At 39.6% G+C, this 19405-nt stretch overlaps 1 protein-coding gene across 13 annotated transcripts in view; it reads right to left on the bottom strand.

Annotated features, from left to right (window-relative positions):
* The window catches only part of LOC133590304 (liprin-beta-2-like), a 103982-nt gene that overhangs the window by 52647 nt on the left and 31930 nt on the right, over positions 1 to 19405 (bottom strand). For 10 of the 13 annotated variants that reach the window (XM_061942915.2, XM_061942930.2, XM_061942945.2 and 7 more), the window contains exon 4: positions 6869 to 6955. In XM_061942915.2, the coding sequence (XP_061798899.1) occupies positions 6869 to 6955 (87 nt within the window). Of the gene's footprint in view, positions 1 to 1833; positions 2093 to 6868; positions 6956 to 11446; positions 11557 to 19405 lie in introns of those variants that run through there. The other 3 variants (XM_061942961.1, XM_072912898.1, XM_072912899.1) reach the window with 2 other exon arrangements.

The following is a 19405-nucleotide window of genomic DNA, read 5'->3' as shown; positions in this document are numbered from 1 at the left end:
CATCGAGAGCCTGCTGACCTACTGTATTACGGTATGGTACGGCAGCTGCACTGCAGCAGACAGGGAGAGGCTGCAAAGAGTGGTCAAGACGGCTCAGAAGATCATCGGCCGCCCTCTCCCCTCTCTGACGGACATCTACACCTCCCGCTGCCTCAACAGAGCCAGTGCCATCATCAAGGACAGCACCCACCCTGGCTCTGACCTGTTCCACCTGCTGCCCTCTGGGAAGCGCTACAGGTGCATTAAAACCAAAACAAACAGGCTAAAGAACAGCTTCTTCCCCAGGGCCATAACCATCCTGAACGGACTGCCCCATTGTCCCTCATAACTGCCTTCTCTTCGGTGCAATAACCCATTCCACCAACCACCCTGTTTTTGTTTTTGTTTTTTTCATGTATATATTCATTTCACACCATATTCATTGCACTTCTACATTTTTTATATTTTTATATATTTGCACATTGTTTTTCTAGCATGCACACATCGCACTGTATGGAATGGCCTCAATCTCGTTACCTTGCGTAATGACAATAAAGCTGATTCTGATTCTGATTCTGATTCTCTTCATGCATTCATGTTCCACTGTTACATCACTCATCCATCAGTACATTTATGAGGATTATCTTTTTGAAGCTGAATATACAGAGGATGAACCACTGCTTCTATAAGCGTGAGACATTGAACCAGACGGAAGGTGAGAGAGTGAGGTCGACGTGTCTTTGGCGCTGTGAGTGTGGAAATTTAAACCATGCTATTTTGACATAAATGGAGCACTTAACCAAATAAACAAGAAAAAACTTCCCCGGCCAGCTGGACCAACGCACAACTGTCCATCGAGTGAGTCACACTTTAAAATTGAATATGATACATGCAGCTGGACATGTGTGTTGTTACAACTACAGTACATAAACAAAACATGACATTTGGGCTAATACTCACAGATGATTATTCATATTTTTCAGTCAGTACAGATTGGTGTCCTATCGCTTTGTGTTGTGTGATACAAACTCAAATGCGATTCGTGCTGACTTCGAAGCTAACTTATGACTTACTACGCTAGAAAAAGAGTTCCTCAGTGTTCACACTTACAATAACAACGTCGCTAGAGTTTGGTTATTATACAGGTGGCAGAACGTAAATGAAGTATTGTTGACAATTTTTGAATGCATTTTTAAAGTGATTTAGAGGTCAAATTGATTGCTGCCAAGAACAAGCTGATTTGTACACTTCTTGTCTCTCATAATAATTGTAAATGATAGGCAACATTCTAAAAAAAGGTGCAGTTCCCCTTAAACAAACACAACAATTAAACACAAACCCTATCCATATTTTTCCACAATTTCCCATACTTTGAAAGTAACAATATTAATGATATTTGGTTTAATACCTCCAAAATGAGCTGACATTGTAAAATATGAACCAGGGCTGCAAAGTTTTTGAAATTGACGAGAGTGAGACTTTAGTTTCATGATGCGTTCAACATTTTTTGGACCTTTTTAAACATCGATTTGGCCCGTTTTAACTTTGATTTATAACTTTAGACCAGGGATGTCAAAGATGCCAAAAAAAAACAAATTTGCTGGCAGCCGTGGGCCGGACTGGTTCAATGTTTATGAAAATGATTGCACAGCATAATGCATACATTTACAACATTTACTGTGGGACCCCATTTGTATGACTTGATGGGGTCCAAGGGACTCCATTTTGAAAATTCCTACACCAATGGAGTATTGGTGCGTGCAAAACAGCAGCAGGCGGCTGTGGCCTGCGGGCCGGTTGTAATACTAATCAAATATCATAATGATTTCCTTGACTTTAGAGCGATGTCCTCACCTGCAGCACCGTGGCCACTCAATCTGGTTTTTCTGTGCTTCTCAAAGTGGATTCCAGGGACTCTGTTTGTCCTGAATTGACCCTTCCAAGATTTGTAACTGACAGTGTTGGCTCCATTTGGTTACATTTGCACACTGTTAAGGAGTTAAGAAAATAACTTGAAATGAAAATGTTTGAGCAACAACGCTTTAGGGACGGTCTAATTTATACTTAGAAGGCTGTAAGTGACACACACACATTGTGAACTGGCCTCATGTTAACAACAATAATAGACTTATAGCAGCCGTACAGTACATATTCACTCGGGAATTCAAGGAGAAACAGCAGTGAACAAAAGTGGGTAGTTAGCCTCTTTTAGCAAGCAGGAGAATGCTGAGTGGGTTTTAAATGTTGTGTGTGAAGGATGCTTTGAGACGCCAACACCGCTCTCCTCCTTCTTCTTCTTCTTTTAATGGCAGTTGGCAAGCAACTTTGTGGTGTGCATTACCCCCACCTTCTGAAATAGTGTGAATAGAGATGCTACCCTACTCTAAATGATTTGATTTAACCATGTCTTTTCAAAAATTTATGAATTATTTTGTACCTTACATGCAATTTTAAAAGACCCTTTTCTGCTATACTAACCTTCTCTTTCACTAACTTATTTTTCATTTTTTACCTGTCTGTAATATATTTCCTACACTGTAATAATTACAGGTGGGGGAAATAATCATTTTTTAAATGCATCGTAATGCTGACATGGGCGATTCTAAAATCGATTAGAAAACGTCAATAATTGATTATTTATTGTAAATAAAGTAATGAAGACATTTCTAAAATGTGTCTGACTGCAGCGAGCCACCTCACCGAGAGATCTGACCAATTCCTTTATTTTAGCGCACTTATGTTCTAGTTTTGCACACATTTCCATTAATTTAATAAGTGTAATGGGAATTAATTACCGTATTTTCCGCACTATTAGCCGCACCTAAAAACCACAAATTTACTCAAAAGCTGACAGTGCGGCTTATAACCCGGTGCGCTTTATATATGGATTAATATTAAGATTCATTTTCATAAAGTTTCGGTCTCGCAACTACGGTAAACAGCCGCCATCTTTTTTCCCCGTAGAAGAGGAAGTGCTTCTTCTTCTACGCAAGCAACCGCCAAGGTAAGCACCCGCCCCCATAGAACAGGAAGCGCTTCTTCTTCTACTGTAAGCAACCACCCGCCCGCGTAGAAGAAGAAGAAGCGCGCGGATATTACGTTTCATTTCCTTTGTGTGTTTACATCTGTAAAGACCACAAAATGGCTCCTACTAAGCGACAGGTTTCCGGTTCATGAAAAGACGCAATCTCTCCATCCGCACACGGACTACTATTTCACAGCAACTGCCTAAAGACTTTCAAGAAAAGCTGGCTACTTTCCGTGCATATTGTAAAAACAAGATAGCTGAAAAAAAGATCCGGCCAGAGAACATTATCAACATGGACGAGGTTCCACTGACTTTTGATATTCCTGTGAACCGCACTGTGGATACAACGGGAGCACGTACGGTGAATATTCGCACCACAGGGAATGAGAAGTCATCCTTCACTGTGGTTCTAGCTTGCCATGCTAATGGCCAGAAACTTCCACCCATGGTGATATTCAAAAGGAAGACCTTGCCAAAAGAGACCTTTCCAGCCGGCATCATCATAAAAGCTAACTCGAAGGGATGGATGAAGAAAAGATGAGCGAGTGGTTAAGGTAAGTTTACGCGAAGAGGCCGGGTGGCTTTTTTCACGCAGCTCCGTCCATGTTGATATACGACTCCATGCGCGCCCACATCACGCTGGTTTTTAATATATTATTAAAGTTTGACTGACCTATCTGACTGTTTTTTTGACATTCCTTTAGCGCAGTTAGATGCGGCTTATAACACGGGGCGGCTTATAGGTGGACAAAGTTTTGAAATATGCCGTTCATTGAAGGCGCGGCTTATAACCCAGGGCGGCTTATGGTGCGGAAAATACGGTAAACAGTTTCTTATTACAAATGCACTGTTTTTAAAAGTTGCAATTAATGAATGCTTGTTCAGTCAAATGAAAAGTAATGTAAAACTGCATTGATATTCATAAACTAAAGCAGCACTAAAGAACGTTTTAAAATTTTTAAAAATAATTTAAAACATTTATATGCACGTACACCACTTAGAACTTTTAGCATATCAGTATGTGGAATTAAATGATGGAATGGATTAAGTAAAGAAGTTAAAAATTGTACTGATATGATCCAGTTTAAGAGGTTGTTCAAAATAATAGTGCTTACAGAGTACAAAAAAGAAGAATTATGAGAAATACTTTCAACCTTATTGAAAATAAGATATTCTTCATCTCAGAATGTTAATAATGACTGAATTAATTAATTAATTACATATTACAAAACTGTTGTATACTAATTCATAGATGTTATTTTATTATATAAAAAAGTCAGTAAATGATTCTATATATTTGTAAACGCTTGAAGTGGGAAAGGGGTAGGATTAAATAAGCTTTGCTTCTTCCGACTCCTTTTCGGGCATGATGTAAAATGAAATAATATGAAATTGTGTGATGTATTATGATGTAAGTGTGTTCATGTTCCAAATAAACTAAAGAAAAAAATAAAATAAAATAAAAAATATGCTTGTAAATCTTGGGATGATACATTAGTTAAATGACACTTTTGTCATGGCTTGAGGGGTCTGTATCTCTTTTGCTGGCACTTCATGACATTGAAAAGGGTGGCAGGAACCCTGCCACACAAAAAACTATAAATGTGCTGACTTGTTTTACGGGATACGTCACTCCCCCTTTCCTCGTTCATTAAAAAGACAGAAGTTGATACGGACGCCGACGTGCCGCCAGAAAACAAAAAGAAGAAGAACGCCTACGTGCAATTTCTGCTAACATGGTCGAAGCCCCAAAACACCCAAAGAAACAAAAAGGTTTGTCTGAGGAGACAAAAAAAGGAAAACGGAGATTACCCGGATAAAAGGGCAGTCAGGATCAACATTGCCTCGGCTTTCACTCACTGGCGTAAGCTCAAAGGTGATGTTGCTTTTCCAGGTCATGTTGGGCTGGATGGATGCATTTTTTTTCCCTGAAATCAACAATCAGTTCCTTGGTCTTTGTGGGGTTGAGAATGAGGTTGTTTTTGGCATAGTGGTCTGACAGTGCCTTCACCTCTTCTCTATAGGCAGTCTCGTCCCCTTCTGTGATGAGCCCCACCACTGGAGTATCATCCGCAAATTTGATGATGGAATTGCTCGGATGGATGGGAATACAGTCGTAGTTGTAAAGGCTGAAGAGCAAGGGGCTCAAAACACAGCCTTGTAGGGCACCCGTGCTGACGCTGAGGGTTGAGGAAAGATGGTGTCCGACCTTCACTCTCTGAGGGCGGTCCGTTAGAAAGTCCTTGATCCAGTAACAGATCTGTTGAGACAGGCCTAACTCCAGCAGCTTGGGGATCAGAATGGTGTTAAAGGCACTACTGAAGTCCATGAAGAGCAGCCTGACATAGCTCCTTGGCTTTTCCAGATGTGTAAGTGTGGAATGGAGAACCGTTGCTATGGCATCCTCTGTAGATTGTTTTGCTCTATATACAAACTGGTGAGGGTCGAGTGCAGGTGGTATGATAGCGGTGATATGTCTTCGGACCAGTTTCTCCAAACACTTCATGATGGTTGGTGTAAGAGCTACTGGCTGGTAGTCATTTGGGCTGCTGGCGTTTACCTTCTGTGGCAGGGGGATTATTGTGGAGGACTTTAGGCAAGGTGGAATCACAGTCACATACTGTAGATCTGGAGAGCAGTGGCTGTCAATGATGGTGGTGTTAGTGCAGCAGCTGTGATTCACGTATATGCACACGCCCCCTCCTCTACTTTTCCCGGAGTGGCCATTTCTGTCTTGCCTGTGTACTGTGCGCCCTGTTAGCTCAATAGCTGTGTCTGGTATAGATGAATGGAGCCAAGACTCGCTTATCACCGTAACGCAACAGTCCTGGATGAGTCTGTTACCTGCCGTCCACAGTTTCAGCTCATCCATTTTGTTCACCATGGATCTGACATTAGAGAGAAAAATGCCGGGAAGCGGTGGTTTGTGTGGCCGCTTTCTAAGCTGCAGGAGAAGGCTTGCTCGGCAGCCTCACTTTTGTCTTCTCTCCTGTGCCGACGTCTCCTCCTGCCTGCAGGTATGACAATCCACGGTCTGCGGGCTATGTCCTGCGGTATGTTGTGCCAGTGTATAAAGTCCTTGTTTATCGCTTGTTCCGTCCGCAATCCAATGCCTACGAGAGCTTGTCGGCTGCAGACAGGCTTTGCGCGACTGACTGTAGTTGACAAACAAAACCATACTAACAAAAACATGAACAAAAAGCACTGAAAAGAAGAGCTCAAAGCCGCACCGACCGTGCGCGCCGCCAACACGATTCTTTGGTCCAATATGGCTCTTTCAACATTTTGGGTTGCCGACCCCTGACCTAACACGTAGCATGCCAGCAAGTTAACACCAGGTAAGAATATCCATGACTTTTAGTTGTATACCTACAAAATTGGCTGAAAGTCTAACTCTTAGCAAACTCAATTCAAATTGGAACACAGAAGTAAGCAAGTGTGGTTTGCAGAGAGCAGATGGTTGTGTTGAAGGACTACAATTAAAATCGCCATTACGAGACCAAACAGGCAGATAATGACGATGTCTGAGGTGTACCTAGCTTGGCTAGCTTGTAGAGCAGCGAGGCTAAAACCAGCAAGTCATTAGCATACACCTGACTTGATGAAGTCCAACACAGACTACATTGCTCTCCTAAAAACAGTGAGGTGTTTGTCTTGAAAGCAAAATGCTTGTAAGAATTTGATATATTAAGAAATGGAGCATCATTTAGTTCAGTCGGTTGACCCAACCTTCACTATATTCATAGGAATAATTCCCCTTTGAAAACTGCCTATTTAGACTTTACAGCCATCAGATCGATAATGAATAATTAAACAATATTGGATATATTGCTTTAATCCCACATCTAATGAATGACGTACCTGTAGTACCAGAGACTTCTTGTCCTCCTCGAGACGCAGCAGTCTCTCTGTGTAGCTTTCATTCTTGGCAGGAGGACACAAGCTCACCTAAACAAATACATATAGGGTGACAACATTATTATATGTTTGTTGAGGCGATGTTGTATACATGAGTATGTATGCATATGTGCATGCGTTTGTACAGTATGTATGTACGTATGTTTGTACAGTGAACGTGCATGTGGATGTATGTACCGTGTGTGTGTGTGTACTGTATGTATGTATGTATGTCCTGGGCATGACGTCAAAGTGCATCCGGCAGTGGAGGCTCCTCTTTGGGGTCTTGGGGCTCTAGGAGGTTAACCCCTTTACTACTGTTACCCCAGGTGGCCCTTGGAAAAGGCCTAGTACCTGACTGCCCCCTAGCCAGGGATACGGTGAAGACTTGCTGCCTTGTGGGTAAGTCTAGGAAGACAAAGGCGAGGGGAGCACACCCTGAGAGAAAAGCAACATGTCTGGCGGCACACGACAGGCGGTCCTCCGAAAAACTGGAGCTCCGGCAGCCTCCTCCAACTGTGGAAGAGTGCCGGTCGTCCTGGGTTCCCCTTACCACTGGATCCCACCCTCTCACAGTGAAAGAAGTGCTGCTGGGACATGCGCACCCCCAGTGGCACTCTAAACAAGCTCCTATGCGCAGGTATTCATCTCTGCCTTGGTGAGACCAGCTACCGAATATGATCCCAAGTCTGGTGGCGATGGGGTGCCTGATAACAGGAGCAGGTACGAATGCACCAGAAGCTCCTAGTCAGAACCCTGCACACCAGCGATACAGGGCTATCTATGGTCACTAGTAGCTGAAATTGAGTGGCAGCTGCTATCGGCAGATTCTGTATGTCTGAGCAGCACTATTTAGGATTGCACTGCTCACCCTAAATGGGGAAGGGCCTAGAAGAGGTGGCCCAAACATTGCCCACTCAAAAACATCCTGGACAGGCTACCGCACCTGTCGGGAATTCCACTCAGCGGTAGAAAATAAAACAAAGAAAGTAATCCCTCTTAAACTGGCATCATGGAACATAAGGACACTCCTGGACACTAGCATCACCACTGATAGACCCCAGCGGAGAACTGTACTCATTGCAGCGGAACTTAACCGCTACAATGTTGATATTGCTGCATTTAGTGAAACTAGACTTCTGGATGAAGGATCCCTGAAGGAAGAAGGTCAAGGTTACACTTTCTTCTGGAAAGGAGACTCTCCAGGAGGGGAGCATCAGCACGGTGTGAGACTTGCAATAAAAAACAGCCTCCTACGAAAACTCCCAGAAACACCGGTTGGCATAAGTGAAAGGCTCATGTCACTCAGGATTCCTCTGGCTAAGAAAAGATACGCCACCCTTCTTAGTGCCTATGCACCGACGCTACCATCAAAGGCATATGTTAAGGACCGCTTCTACCGGGCATTAGTTGAGGGCCTCCATCGCATACCTAAGGAGGACAAGATCTTCTTGTTGGGCGATTTCAATGCCAGAGTGGGGAAGGACAACAAGGTGTGGAGTAGTGTTATTGGCAGGCATGGCATTGGACAAGCCAATGCTAATGGCCTATGGCTGCTAAGCCTCTGTGCTGACCATGACTTGACCATCACAAACACCATATTCCAACTAAAAAATAAGCACAAAACATCCTGGATGCACCCACGCTCCAAACATTGGCACCTGATTGATTACGCCATTGTGAGACACTCGGACATAAAAGACGTATCACTAACTGGTGCAATGAGAGGAGTGTTGGACCGACCACCGGCTCATCATAACCAGGCTCTGGGTGCAAGTATGCCCTGCTATCCGTCTTCAAAAGTCAGGAAAGAAGAGGCTTGACTGTACCAGTAGAGCCTATGGCTCGGGACAATCTCCGTCTCTTTCTGGCCAAAAACCTGGAAGACATCGAGCATATTCTGGAGAGCGATGACTCCATTGATGACAAATGGACCTCTATCAGCTCCAGGCTCTATGAGGTAGCATCCCAATCTATTGGCTATAAGCGCAGAAAGCATCAGGACTGGTTTGATGACAACACAGCCACAATAACCACCATGCTCAAACACATGCACACAGCACACAATGCTGTACTCCACAACCCCACTTCAGCTGTGCTGCGACAGCAATGGCGAAAATCCAGAAGGGAGGTGCAGTCAAAATTGCGTGCCCTGAAGTGGGGTTGTGGTGAGTGGGTGATGAATATCAAAGGCAGCTGAAATACAATCTCATGCCAACAAAAATGATATGCACAACTTTCACGATGCAGTGAAAACCATCTACGGCCCAAGAAACTATCAAGAAGGGCAGTGGGGTTACCGTCGGCTTACGACTTGACGGGAACCTGTTTAACATTCGGAGGCTCCAAGCAGTCACAAAAGTCACACTAATGCAAGTCATCGAACTCCAATACGCAGATGACTGCGCAGTTGGGGCCCACACACTGGAAGTGCTGCAAGCTACTCACTCAGCTGCTGCAAGTGCCTATGGTAGACTGGGCCTCTCTGTCAACGTGGCAAGAACCGAGGTAATATGCCAGTGGGCATCCACTCCTCCACGTCATCCACAAACCTTCACCATCGACAATAAACCACTTGCAGTAGTGGACTCTTAAATACCTTGGCAAATTTCTCTCTGACGATTGCAGTATCGACAGGGAGATTCAAAACAGGATCAAGCAGGTGTCAGCATCTTTTGGCAGACTCAGGGGAAGGGTTTTCCAGAACAAAAAGCTACATACCAAGGTAGCGGTCTATTTAGTTGTGGTCATGACGACCCTCCTCTACAGCTGTGAAGCGTGGACCCTGTACAGCCGCCACCTCAGGATGCTGGAGGCCTTCCACATCAGGTGCTTACAATGCATCCTGGGGATATCCTGGAAGGACAGAGTCCCCCACACTGAAATACTCTGCAAGACCAACTGCACCAGTGTGGAGGCTACAGTCACCCAGCACTAACTTCGCTGGCTAGGCCACGTTCTCAGGATGCCAGAAGAACGCTTGCCAGGCAAGGTACTTCATGGTCAGCTTCATCTTGGTTATTGCTTGGCAGGAGGCCCAAAATATAAACTCGGACATGGGAGGCGTTGGGGGAGGCAATAGAAAACGACTTCCAGATGGCTTAAAAGCAATTCTGACCACCCTTCGCCACCTCAGGAGGGGGAAGCAGTGCACTGTCAAAAGCGTGTATGGTGAGAATGGTGTGCTGCTGACCTCAACTCGGGATGTTGTGTCCATGGTTCTCCTTCATAAAAGGGTGGAGTGCCATCTCTAGGGTTGGGGAGGAGATATTGCCCCAAGTGGAGGAGTTCAAGTACCTCGGAGTCTTTTTCACGAGTGAGGGAAGAGTGGATGCTGAGATAGACAAGCGGATCAATGCGGCATCTGCAGTGATGGGAACCCTGCATCCATCCATCGTGGTGAAGAAGGAGCTGAGCTGAAAGGCAATGCTCTCAATATACTGGTCGATTTACAGTCCTACCCTCGGTGACCTATGGTCATGAGCTTTGGGGTGTGACCGAAGGTATAAGATCACGGGTACAAGCAGCCAAAATGAGTTTCTTCTGTCCGGTGGCAGGGCTCTCCCTTAGAGATAGGGTGAGAAGCTCTCGCATTCGCAGGGATCTCAAAGTAAAGCTGCTGCTCCTCCACATGGAGAGGAGCCAGATGAGGTGGTTCGGGCATCTGGTCAGGATGCCACCCGAACGCCTCCCTAGGGAGGTGTTTAGGACAAGTCCAACCAATAGGAGGTCACGGGGGAAAATCCAGGACACGTTGGGGAGAATATAACTCCCAGCTGACCTGGGAACGCCTCGGGATCTACCAGGAGAAACTGGACATCGTCGCTAGGAAAAGGGAAGTCTGGGCTTTTTTTCTTAGGCTGCTGACCCCGCGACCCCACCTCGGAGCGGAAGAAGATGGGTGGATGGATGGATTCTTTAAATCTTGATCAAGGATAAGTACGTATATGCCATCATTTTCTTCCCTTACCAAAACATGACAAATACATACCTCCAAATTGAAGGTGAACATATTTGTAGACAAATAGATGGATAAATGATGTGAAAACATACTGTCTATAAATCAATGAATAAAATGATTGAAAACAATAACATCCATCAAATGTTCTGCCAACATGTGTGATTGAATCAAGCAGTATCAGCATCAGCAGCAGTATCAAGCAGTATCAGCATCAACAGCAGTATCAAGCAGTATCAGCATCAGCAGCAGTATCAAGCAGTATCAGCATCAACAGCAGTATCAAGCAGTATCAGCATCAGCAGCAGTATCAAGCAGTATCAGCATCAACAGCAGTATCAAGCAGTATCAGCATCAGCAGCAGTATCAAGCAGTATCAGCATCAGCAGCAGTATCAAGCAGTATCAGCATCAGCAGACGCTGCTTTGTCAACAACAATCAGCTGATAGATGATCTAATGTGCTAACACAACCTTGTGATGCATTCCTACACACTGACAACGCCTCGAAGGAAAAGACAGCAAATCCACTCTTGAGTTTCTTGTCAAAAGTAAATGTGCATGAGATATCAAGTAATCAGATTACCTTTTTAAGCCAGGAGAAGTGCTTGTAGACGTCGATAGTAGTCTCCATTATCCCATAACTTCTCTGCGTTGCCTACTTCCTCCACCATTCACTTCCAGTCTGTGTGTGTGTGTGTGTGTGTGTGTTCGTGTGTGTGTGTGTGTGTGTGTGTGTGTGTGTGTGTGTGTGTGTGTGTGTGTGTGTGTGCGTGTGTGTGTGTGTGTGTGCGTGTGTGTGTGTGTGTGTGTGTGTATGTAGCCCAGCCCACAACTAATAAGTCAGCTTGTACTTGCAGAAAGTACCATCGAGTGGGAAAACATCTTTTTATACCGTCTCTGGTGACTAATCACAACATATTTCACTTCTACTGCTGCCATCCTTAAACAAATACTACTTCCTTGCTAAGTATTTATTTATAACAAGTACTACTTCCTTGCAAAGTATTTATTTATAACAAATAATCCTTCCTTGCTAAGTATTTATTTATAACAAATACTACTTTATTGCTCTGTATTTAATTACATCAAAAACCACTTCCTAGCCATGTATTTATTTACAATATTACTTTCTTGCTAAGTATGTATTTAATTACCACAAATATGACTTTTTGTAAAGTATGTATTTATAACAAATACTGCTTCCTTGCTAAGTATTAATGTATAACAAATACTACTTCCTTTCTAAGTATTTATTTATAACAAATACTACTTCCTTGCTAAGTATTTATTTATAACAAATACTACTTTCTTGCTAAGTATTTATTTATAACAAATACTACTTTCTTGCTAAGTATTTATTTATAACAAATACTACTTCCTTGCTAAGTATTTATTTATAACAAATAATCCTTCCTTGCTAAGTATTTATTTATAACAAATAATCCTTCCTTGCTAAGTATTTATTTATAACAAATACTACTTTATTGCTCTGTATTTAATTACATCAAAAACCACTTCCTAGCCATGTATTTATTTACAATATTACTTTCTTGCTAAGTATGTATTTAATTACCACAAATATGACTTTTTGTAAAGTATGTATTTATAACAAATACTGCTTCCTTGCTAAGTATTAATGTATAACAAATACTACTTCCTTTCTAAGTATTTATTTATAACAAATACTACTTCCTTGCTAAGTATTTATTTATAACAAATACTACTTTCTTGCTAAGTATTTATTTATAACAAATACTACTTCCTTGCTTAGTATTTATTTATAACAAATACTACTTCCTTGCTTAGTATTTATTTAAAACAAATACTACTTCCTTGCTAAGTATTTATTTATAACAAATACTACTTTGTTGCAAAGTATTTATTTATAACAAATAATCCTTCATTGCTAAGTATTTATTTATAACAAATACTACTTTATTGCTCTGTATTTAATTACATCAAAAACCACTTCCTAGCCATGTATTTATTTACAATATTACTTTCTTGCTAAGTATGTATTTAATTACCACAAATATGACTTTTTGTAAAGTATGTATTTATAAAAAATACTACTTCCTTGCCAAGTATTAATGTATAACAAATACTACTTTCTTGCTAAGTATTTATTTATAACAAATACTACTTTCTTGCTAAGTATTTATTTATAAGAAATACTACTTCCTAACTAAGTATTTATTTATAACAAATATTACTTCCTTGCCAAGTATTTATTTATAACAAATAAGTATTTATTTATAACAAATACTACTTCCTTGCTTAGTATTTATTTATAACAAATACTACTTCCTTGCTAAGTATTTATTTATAACAAATACTACTTCCTTGCTTAGTATTTATTTATAACAAATACTACTTCCTTGCTAAGTATTTATTTATAACAAATACTACTTCCTTGCAAAGTATTTATTTATAACAAATAATCCTTCCTTGCTAAGTATTTATTTATAACAAATACTACTTTATTGCTCTGTATTTAATTACATCAAAAACCACTTCCTAGCCATGTATTTATTTACAATATTACTTTCTTGCTAAGTATGTATTTAATTACCACAAATATGACTTTTTGTAAAGTATTTATTTATAACAAATACTGCTTCCTTGCTAAGTATTTATTTATAACAAATACTACTTCCCTGCCAAGTATTAATGTATAACAAATACTACTTTCTTGCTAAGTATTTATTTATAACAAATACTACTTTCTTGCTAAGTATTTATTTATAACAAATACTACTTCCTAACTAAGTATTTATTTATAACAAATATTACTTCCTTGCCAAGTATTTATTTATAACAAATAAGTATTTATTTATAACAAAAACTACTTCTAGCTAAGTATTTATTTATAACAAGTACTACTTCCTTGCAAAGTATTTATTTATAACAAATAATCCTTCCTTGCTAAGTATTTATTTATAACAAATACTACTTTCTTGCTCTGTATTTAATTACATCAAAAACCACTTCCTAGCCATGTATTTATTTACAATATTACTTTCTTGCTAAGTATGTATTTAATTACCACAAATATGACTTTTTGTAAAGTATGTATTTATAACAAATACTGCTTCCTTGCTAAGTATTAATGTATAACAAATACTACTTCCTTTCTAAGTATTTATTTATAACAAATACTACTTCCTTGCTAAGTATTTATTTATAACAAATACTACTTTCTTGCTAAGTATTTATTTATAACAAATACTACTTCCTTGCTTAGTATTTATTTATAACAAATACTACTTCGTTGCCAAGTATTTATTTATAACAAATACTACTTCCTTGCTTAGTATTTATTTATAACAAATACTACTTCCTTGCTTAGTATTTATTTAAAACAAATACTACTTCCTTGCTAAGTATTTATTTATAACAAATACTACTTCGTTGCAAAGTATTTATTTATAACAAATAATCCTTCATTGCTAAGTATTTATTTATAACAAATACTACTTTATTGCTCTGTATTTAATTACATCAAAAACCACTTCCTAGCCATGTATTTATTTACAATATTACTTTCTTGCTAAGTATGTATTTAATTACCACAAATATGACTTTTTGTAAAGTATGTATTTATAACAAATACTACTTCCTTGCCAAGTATTAATGTATAACAAATACTACTTTCTGGCTAAATATTTATTTATAACAAATACTACTTTCTTGCTAAGTATTTATTTATAAGAAATACTACTTCCTAACTAAGTATTTATTTATTACAAATATTACTTCCTTGCCAAGTATTTATTTATAACAAATAAGTATTTATTTATAACAAATACTACTTCCTTGCTTAGTATTTATTTATAACAAATACTACTTCCTTGCTAAGTATTTATTTATAACAAATACTACTTCCTTGCTTAGTATTTATTTATAACAAATACTACTTCCTTGCTAAGTATTTATTTATAACAAATACTACTTCCTTGCAAAGTATTTATTTATAACAAATAATCCTTCCTTGCTAAGTATTTATTTATAACAAATACTACTTTATTGCTCTGTATTTAATTACATCAAAAACCACTTCCTAGCCATGTATTTATTTACAATATTACTTTCTTGCTAAGTATGTATTTAATTACCACAAATATGACTTTTTGTAAAGTATTTATTTATAACAAATACTGCTTCCTTGCTAAGTATTTATTTATAACAAATACTACTTCCCTGCCAAGTATTAATGTATAACAAATACTACTTTCTTGCTAAGTATTTATTTATAACAAATACTACTTTCTTGCTAAGTATTTATTTATAAGAAATACTACTTCCTAACTAAGTATTTATTTATAACAAATATTACTTCCTTGCCAAGTATTTATTTATAACAAATAAGTATTTATTTATAACAAAAACTACTTCTAGCTAAGTATTTATTTATAACAAATACTACTTTCTTGCTAAGTATTTATTTATAACAAATACTACTTTCTTGCTAAGTATTTATTTATAACAAATACTACTTTCTTGCTAAGTATTTATTTATAACAAATACTACTTCCTTGCTAAGTATTTATTTATAACAAATAATCCTTCCTTGCTAAGTATTTATTTATAACAAATAATCCTTCCTTGCTAAGTATTTATTTATAACAAATAATCCTTCCTTGCTAAGTATTTATTTATAACAAATACTACTTTATTGCTCTGTATTTAATTACATCAAAAACCACTTCCTAGCCATGTATTTATTTACAATATTACTTTCTTGCTAAGTATGTATTTAATTACCACAAATATGACTTTTTGTAAAGTATTTATTTACAAAAAATACTGCTTCCTTGCTAAGTATTTAATGACAAGAAATACGACTTCCAGCGCAGTATTTAATTACAGCAAAAAATACTTCCTTGCTAAGTATTTATTTAAAATGGTCCGTGGCTATAAGTATTTAATTACAACAAAAGCTACTTCCTTGCTAAATATCTATTTAAAACAGTATTTCCTTGCTAAGTCTTTAATTACAACAAATAATACTTGCTAAGTATTTATTTATAACAAATAATACTTCTTTTCTTAGTATTTATTTATAACAAATACTACTTTCTTGCTCTGTATTTGATTACACCAAAAACCACTTCCTAGCCAAGTATTTGTTTACAATATTAAATTCTTGCTAAGTATTTATTTAATTACCACAAATATTACTTTTTGTAGGGCAGCACGGTGAAACAGGGGTTAGTGTATGTGCCTCACAATACGAAGGTCCTGAGTTCAATCCCAGGCTCGGGGTCTTTCTGTGTGGAGTTTGCATGTTCTCCCCGTGACTGCGTGGGTTCTACTCCGGCTTCCTCCCACCTCCAAAGACATGCACCTGGGGATAAGCCCCTCCCACCTCCAAAGACATGCACCTGGGGATAAGCCCCTCCCACCTCCAAAGACATGCACCTGGGGATAGGCCCCTCCCACTTCCAAACACATGCACCTGGGGATAGGCCCCTCCCACCTCCAAAGACATGCACCTGGGATAGGTTGATTGTCAACACTAAATAGTTCCTAGTGTGTGAATATGAGTGTGATGAGATGGTGACTTGTCCAGAGTGTACACCGCCTTCCGCCTGAATGCAGCTGGGATAGGCTCCAGCACCCCCCGCAACCCCAAAAGGGACAAGCGGTAGAAAATGGATGGATGGATGAATGACTTTTTGTAAAGTATTTATTTACAAAAAATACTGCTTCCTTGCTAAGTATTTCAATGACAACAAATACTACTTCCTGGCGCAGTATTTATTTACAACAAATACTACTTTCTTGCTAAGTATTTCATTACAATAAATGCTTCTTCTTTGCTAAGTATTTAATTACAATAAATACGTCTTCCTTGCTGATCTTGTCTGTGTAATCACTAAATGGTGGAGCCCAGAAAGAGGGTGTTGGTCAAAGGAGTTGCTTGTTTTGTCCATCTTGGCCCAATCTCACTTCCACACACACACACACACACACACACACACACACACACACACACACACACACACACACACACACACACACACACACACACACACACCACGCACACACATAAACACACAAGCACATGCATGCATGCACACACACAGACACACACAAACACACATGCAAACTCAAACATCTGCTAAACGTGTTGGATTCCCATGTGTACAGTACAGCATGTGTGTGTGTGTGTGTGTGTGTGTGTGTGTGTGTGTGTGTGTGTGTGTGTGTGTGTGTGTGTGTGTGTGTGTGTGTGTGTGTGTGTGTGTGTGTGTGTGTGTGTGTGTGTGCATGACGACTTCATGTTTTAGATCTGCAGGAATGTCATGACTGTGTAGCAAAATGCATTTTGATTAACTGAAGACATGATTTGGTGGAGCACAACAACACAACTCTTATGCAACCCAACACAACAACACAACTCTTATACAAGCTAACACGACAACACAACTCTTATACAAGCTAATAGGGGAAAATATGCTATTTGATAGATCAAATATTTTGTTTTGTGTTACTATGCCTAACAAAGTGTTTTGTGTTACTATCAATAACAAAGTGGGTGACATTGTTATCACCAGGAAAGATGAGGTCACCTACCTAGGTTCCATTCTAGAGGATCATCTTTCCTGTGATAAAATGGCAACCAAGGTCATCAAAAAGGTCAACCAACGAACGAGATTTCTCTACAGAATCTCCTCTCTGGTCAACAAAAGCACCATGAAGATTCTAGCGGGAACTCTCGTTCAACCCTTTTTCCATTACGCATGCACCTCCTGGTACCCTAGCACCTCCAAAACCCTCAAATCTAGACTCCAAACATCCCAGAACAAGCTAGTCAGATTACTTCTAGACCTCCACCCCAGATCACACCTCACTCCTACCCACTTCTCCAAAGTGGGCTGGCTCAGGGTGGAGGACAGAGTCAAACAACTTGCACTGAGCCTGGTCTATAAAATCCGCTACACCTCCCTGATACCGAAGTGACCGCCATAACCACAACACCAGGGGGAGTTCCACTAACCACGTTAAACCCAGATTCCCATCTAACAAAGGTCTTAACTCATTCTCTTTCTATGCCACATCAATATGGAATGCACTCCCAACAGGTATAAAAGAAAGAGCATCTCTATCCTCCTTCAAAACCGCACTAAAAGAACACCTCCAGGCAACTTTAACCCTAAACTAACACCCTTCCCTTCCTCTTCATACCTCTTTGGATTGTAAATAATCAAATGTAAACAATCAAATGTAGTCACTTTTTCTTATGCTTTCTGATCTCTCTCTCTATGTTCACTACTTGCTGTACATATCCTACCAAGTCAGACCTACACTGTTTCAATGTCCATTTCTCTGATGATGCTATTATTGATGACTGAAGTGCTGATATCAACCAAACCTAACCCCCCTCCATATCCCACACCCCGGATTGTAAATAATGTAAATAATTCAATGTATATACTCTGATGATGATCTTGTGTGATGACTGTATTATGATGATAGTATATATCTGTATCATGAATCAATTTAAGTGGACCCCGACTTAAACAAGTGTAAAAACTTATTGGGGTGTTACCATTTAGTGGTCAATTGTAGGGAATATGTACTTCACTGTGCAATCTACTAATAAAAGTCTCAATCAATCAAAAAAAAAAAGTGTTTTGTGTTACTATCAATAACAAAGTGTCACAACACAGTGAATGTATTCCTCATCCTAAGTAAAAAGTAAAGCTACAAAATAACAATGCTGCACATTTCTGTCTCTGTGGAGCTTTGTTATTGGTGGTGCTCTCCATTGAAACATTACTACTGTACATTACTACTGTACATGTTACGATCCGCTGCCCGGATCAGAGTTTGTTTATGTTGTGTCACGTGTTTTCAGCACCTTGAGTTTAGTTTGTTTCTGTTGCCATGACGGCAGATTGTGTGCACCTGCCTCTGGTTAGTGTTCGGGACGCGCACCTGTTGCCCGGGCGCTAATCAGAGGGCTATTTAGTCTTTGCTCTGGCCTCACTCTGTCTGGCTTCGTAGTTTGTTCCCATACCACTGTTAACGACTACTTAGATTTCATGCTATGCTATTTTTTTCCTGCTAGCTCCCACGCTAGTCCTTTTGTTTTGCCTTTTGTGCTACATGCATGTCTTTTGTTTATTCATCATATGATTTATATTTAAAATAAATCATTTTCCTACCTGCAAGCTGTGTCCGAAGCCGTCTGCATCCTTGGGAGAACCACACCCGCATCACTATGCGACCACGTCGTTTCAGTACACTCTGTAAAGCTCAATCACCATCACTAATTCTTCATGTTGTATACTTCCTGTCTCTAAGTGTGTACTTCCTGTGTTTGACTATAGTAGAAAGTAGAAGACACCTCCAGGGTGCATTCCCACTACAAAGCACGTCTTTAACCCTTACACTTGAAAAAGAAAGACCCTTGTACATATATATATATATATATATATGTGTTGGCCCTGCGATTAGGTGGCGACTTGTCCAGGGTGTACCCCGCCTTCCGCCCGATTGTAGCTGAGATAGACTCCAGCGCCCCCCGCGACCC

Source organism: Nerophis lumbriciformis, linkage group LG03, assembly GCF_033978685.3.
Source record: "Nerophis lumbriciformis linkage group LG03, RoL_Nlum_v2.1, whole genome shotgun sequence".
Classification (NCBI taxonomy): Eukaryota; Metazoa; Chordata; class Actinopteri; order Syngnathiformes; family Syngnathidae; genus Nerophis; species Nerophis lumbriciformis.
The sequence above is the reverse complement of the archived record's forward strand: the minus strand, read 5'-3'. Positions and strand labels throughout refer to the sequence as shown.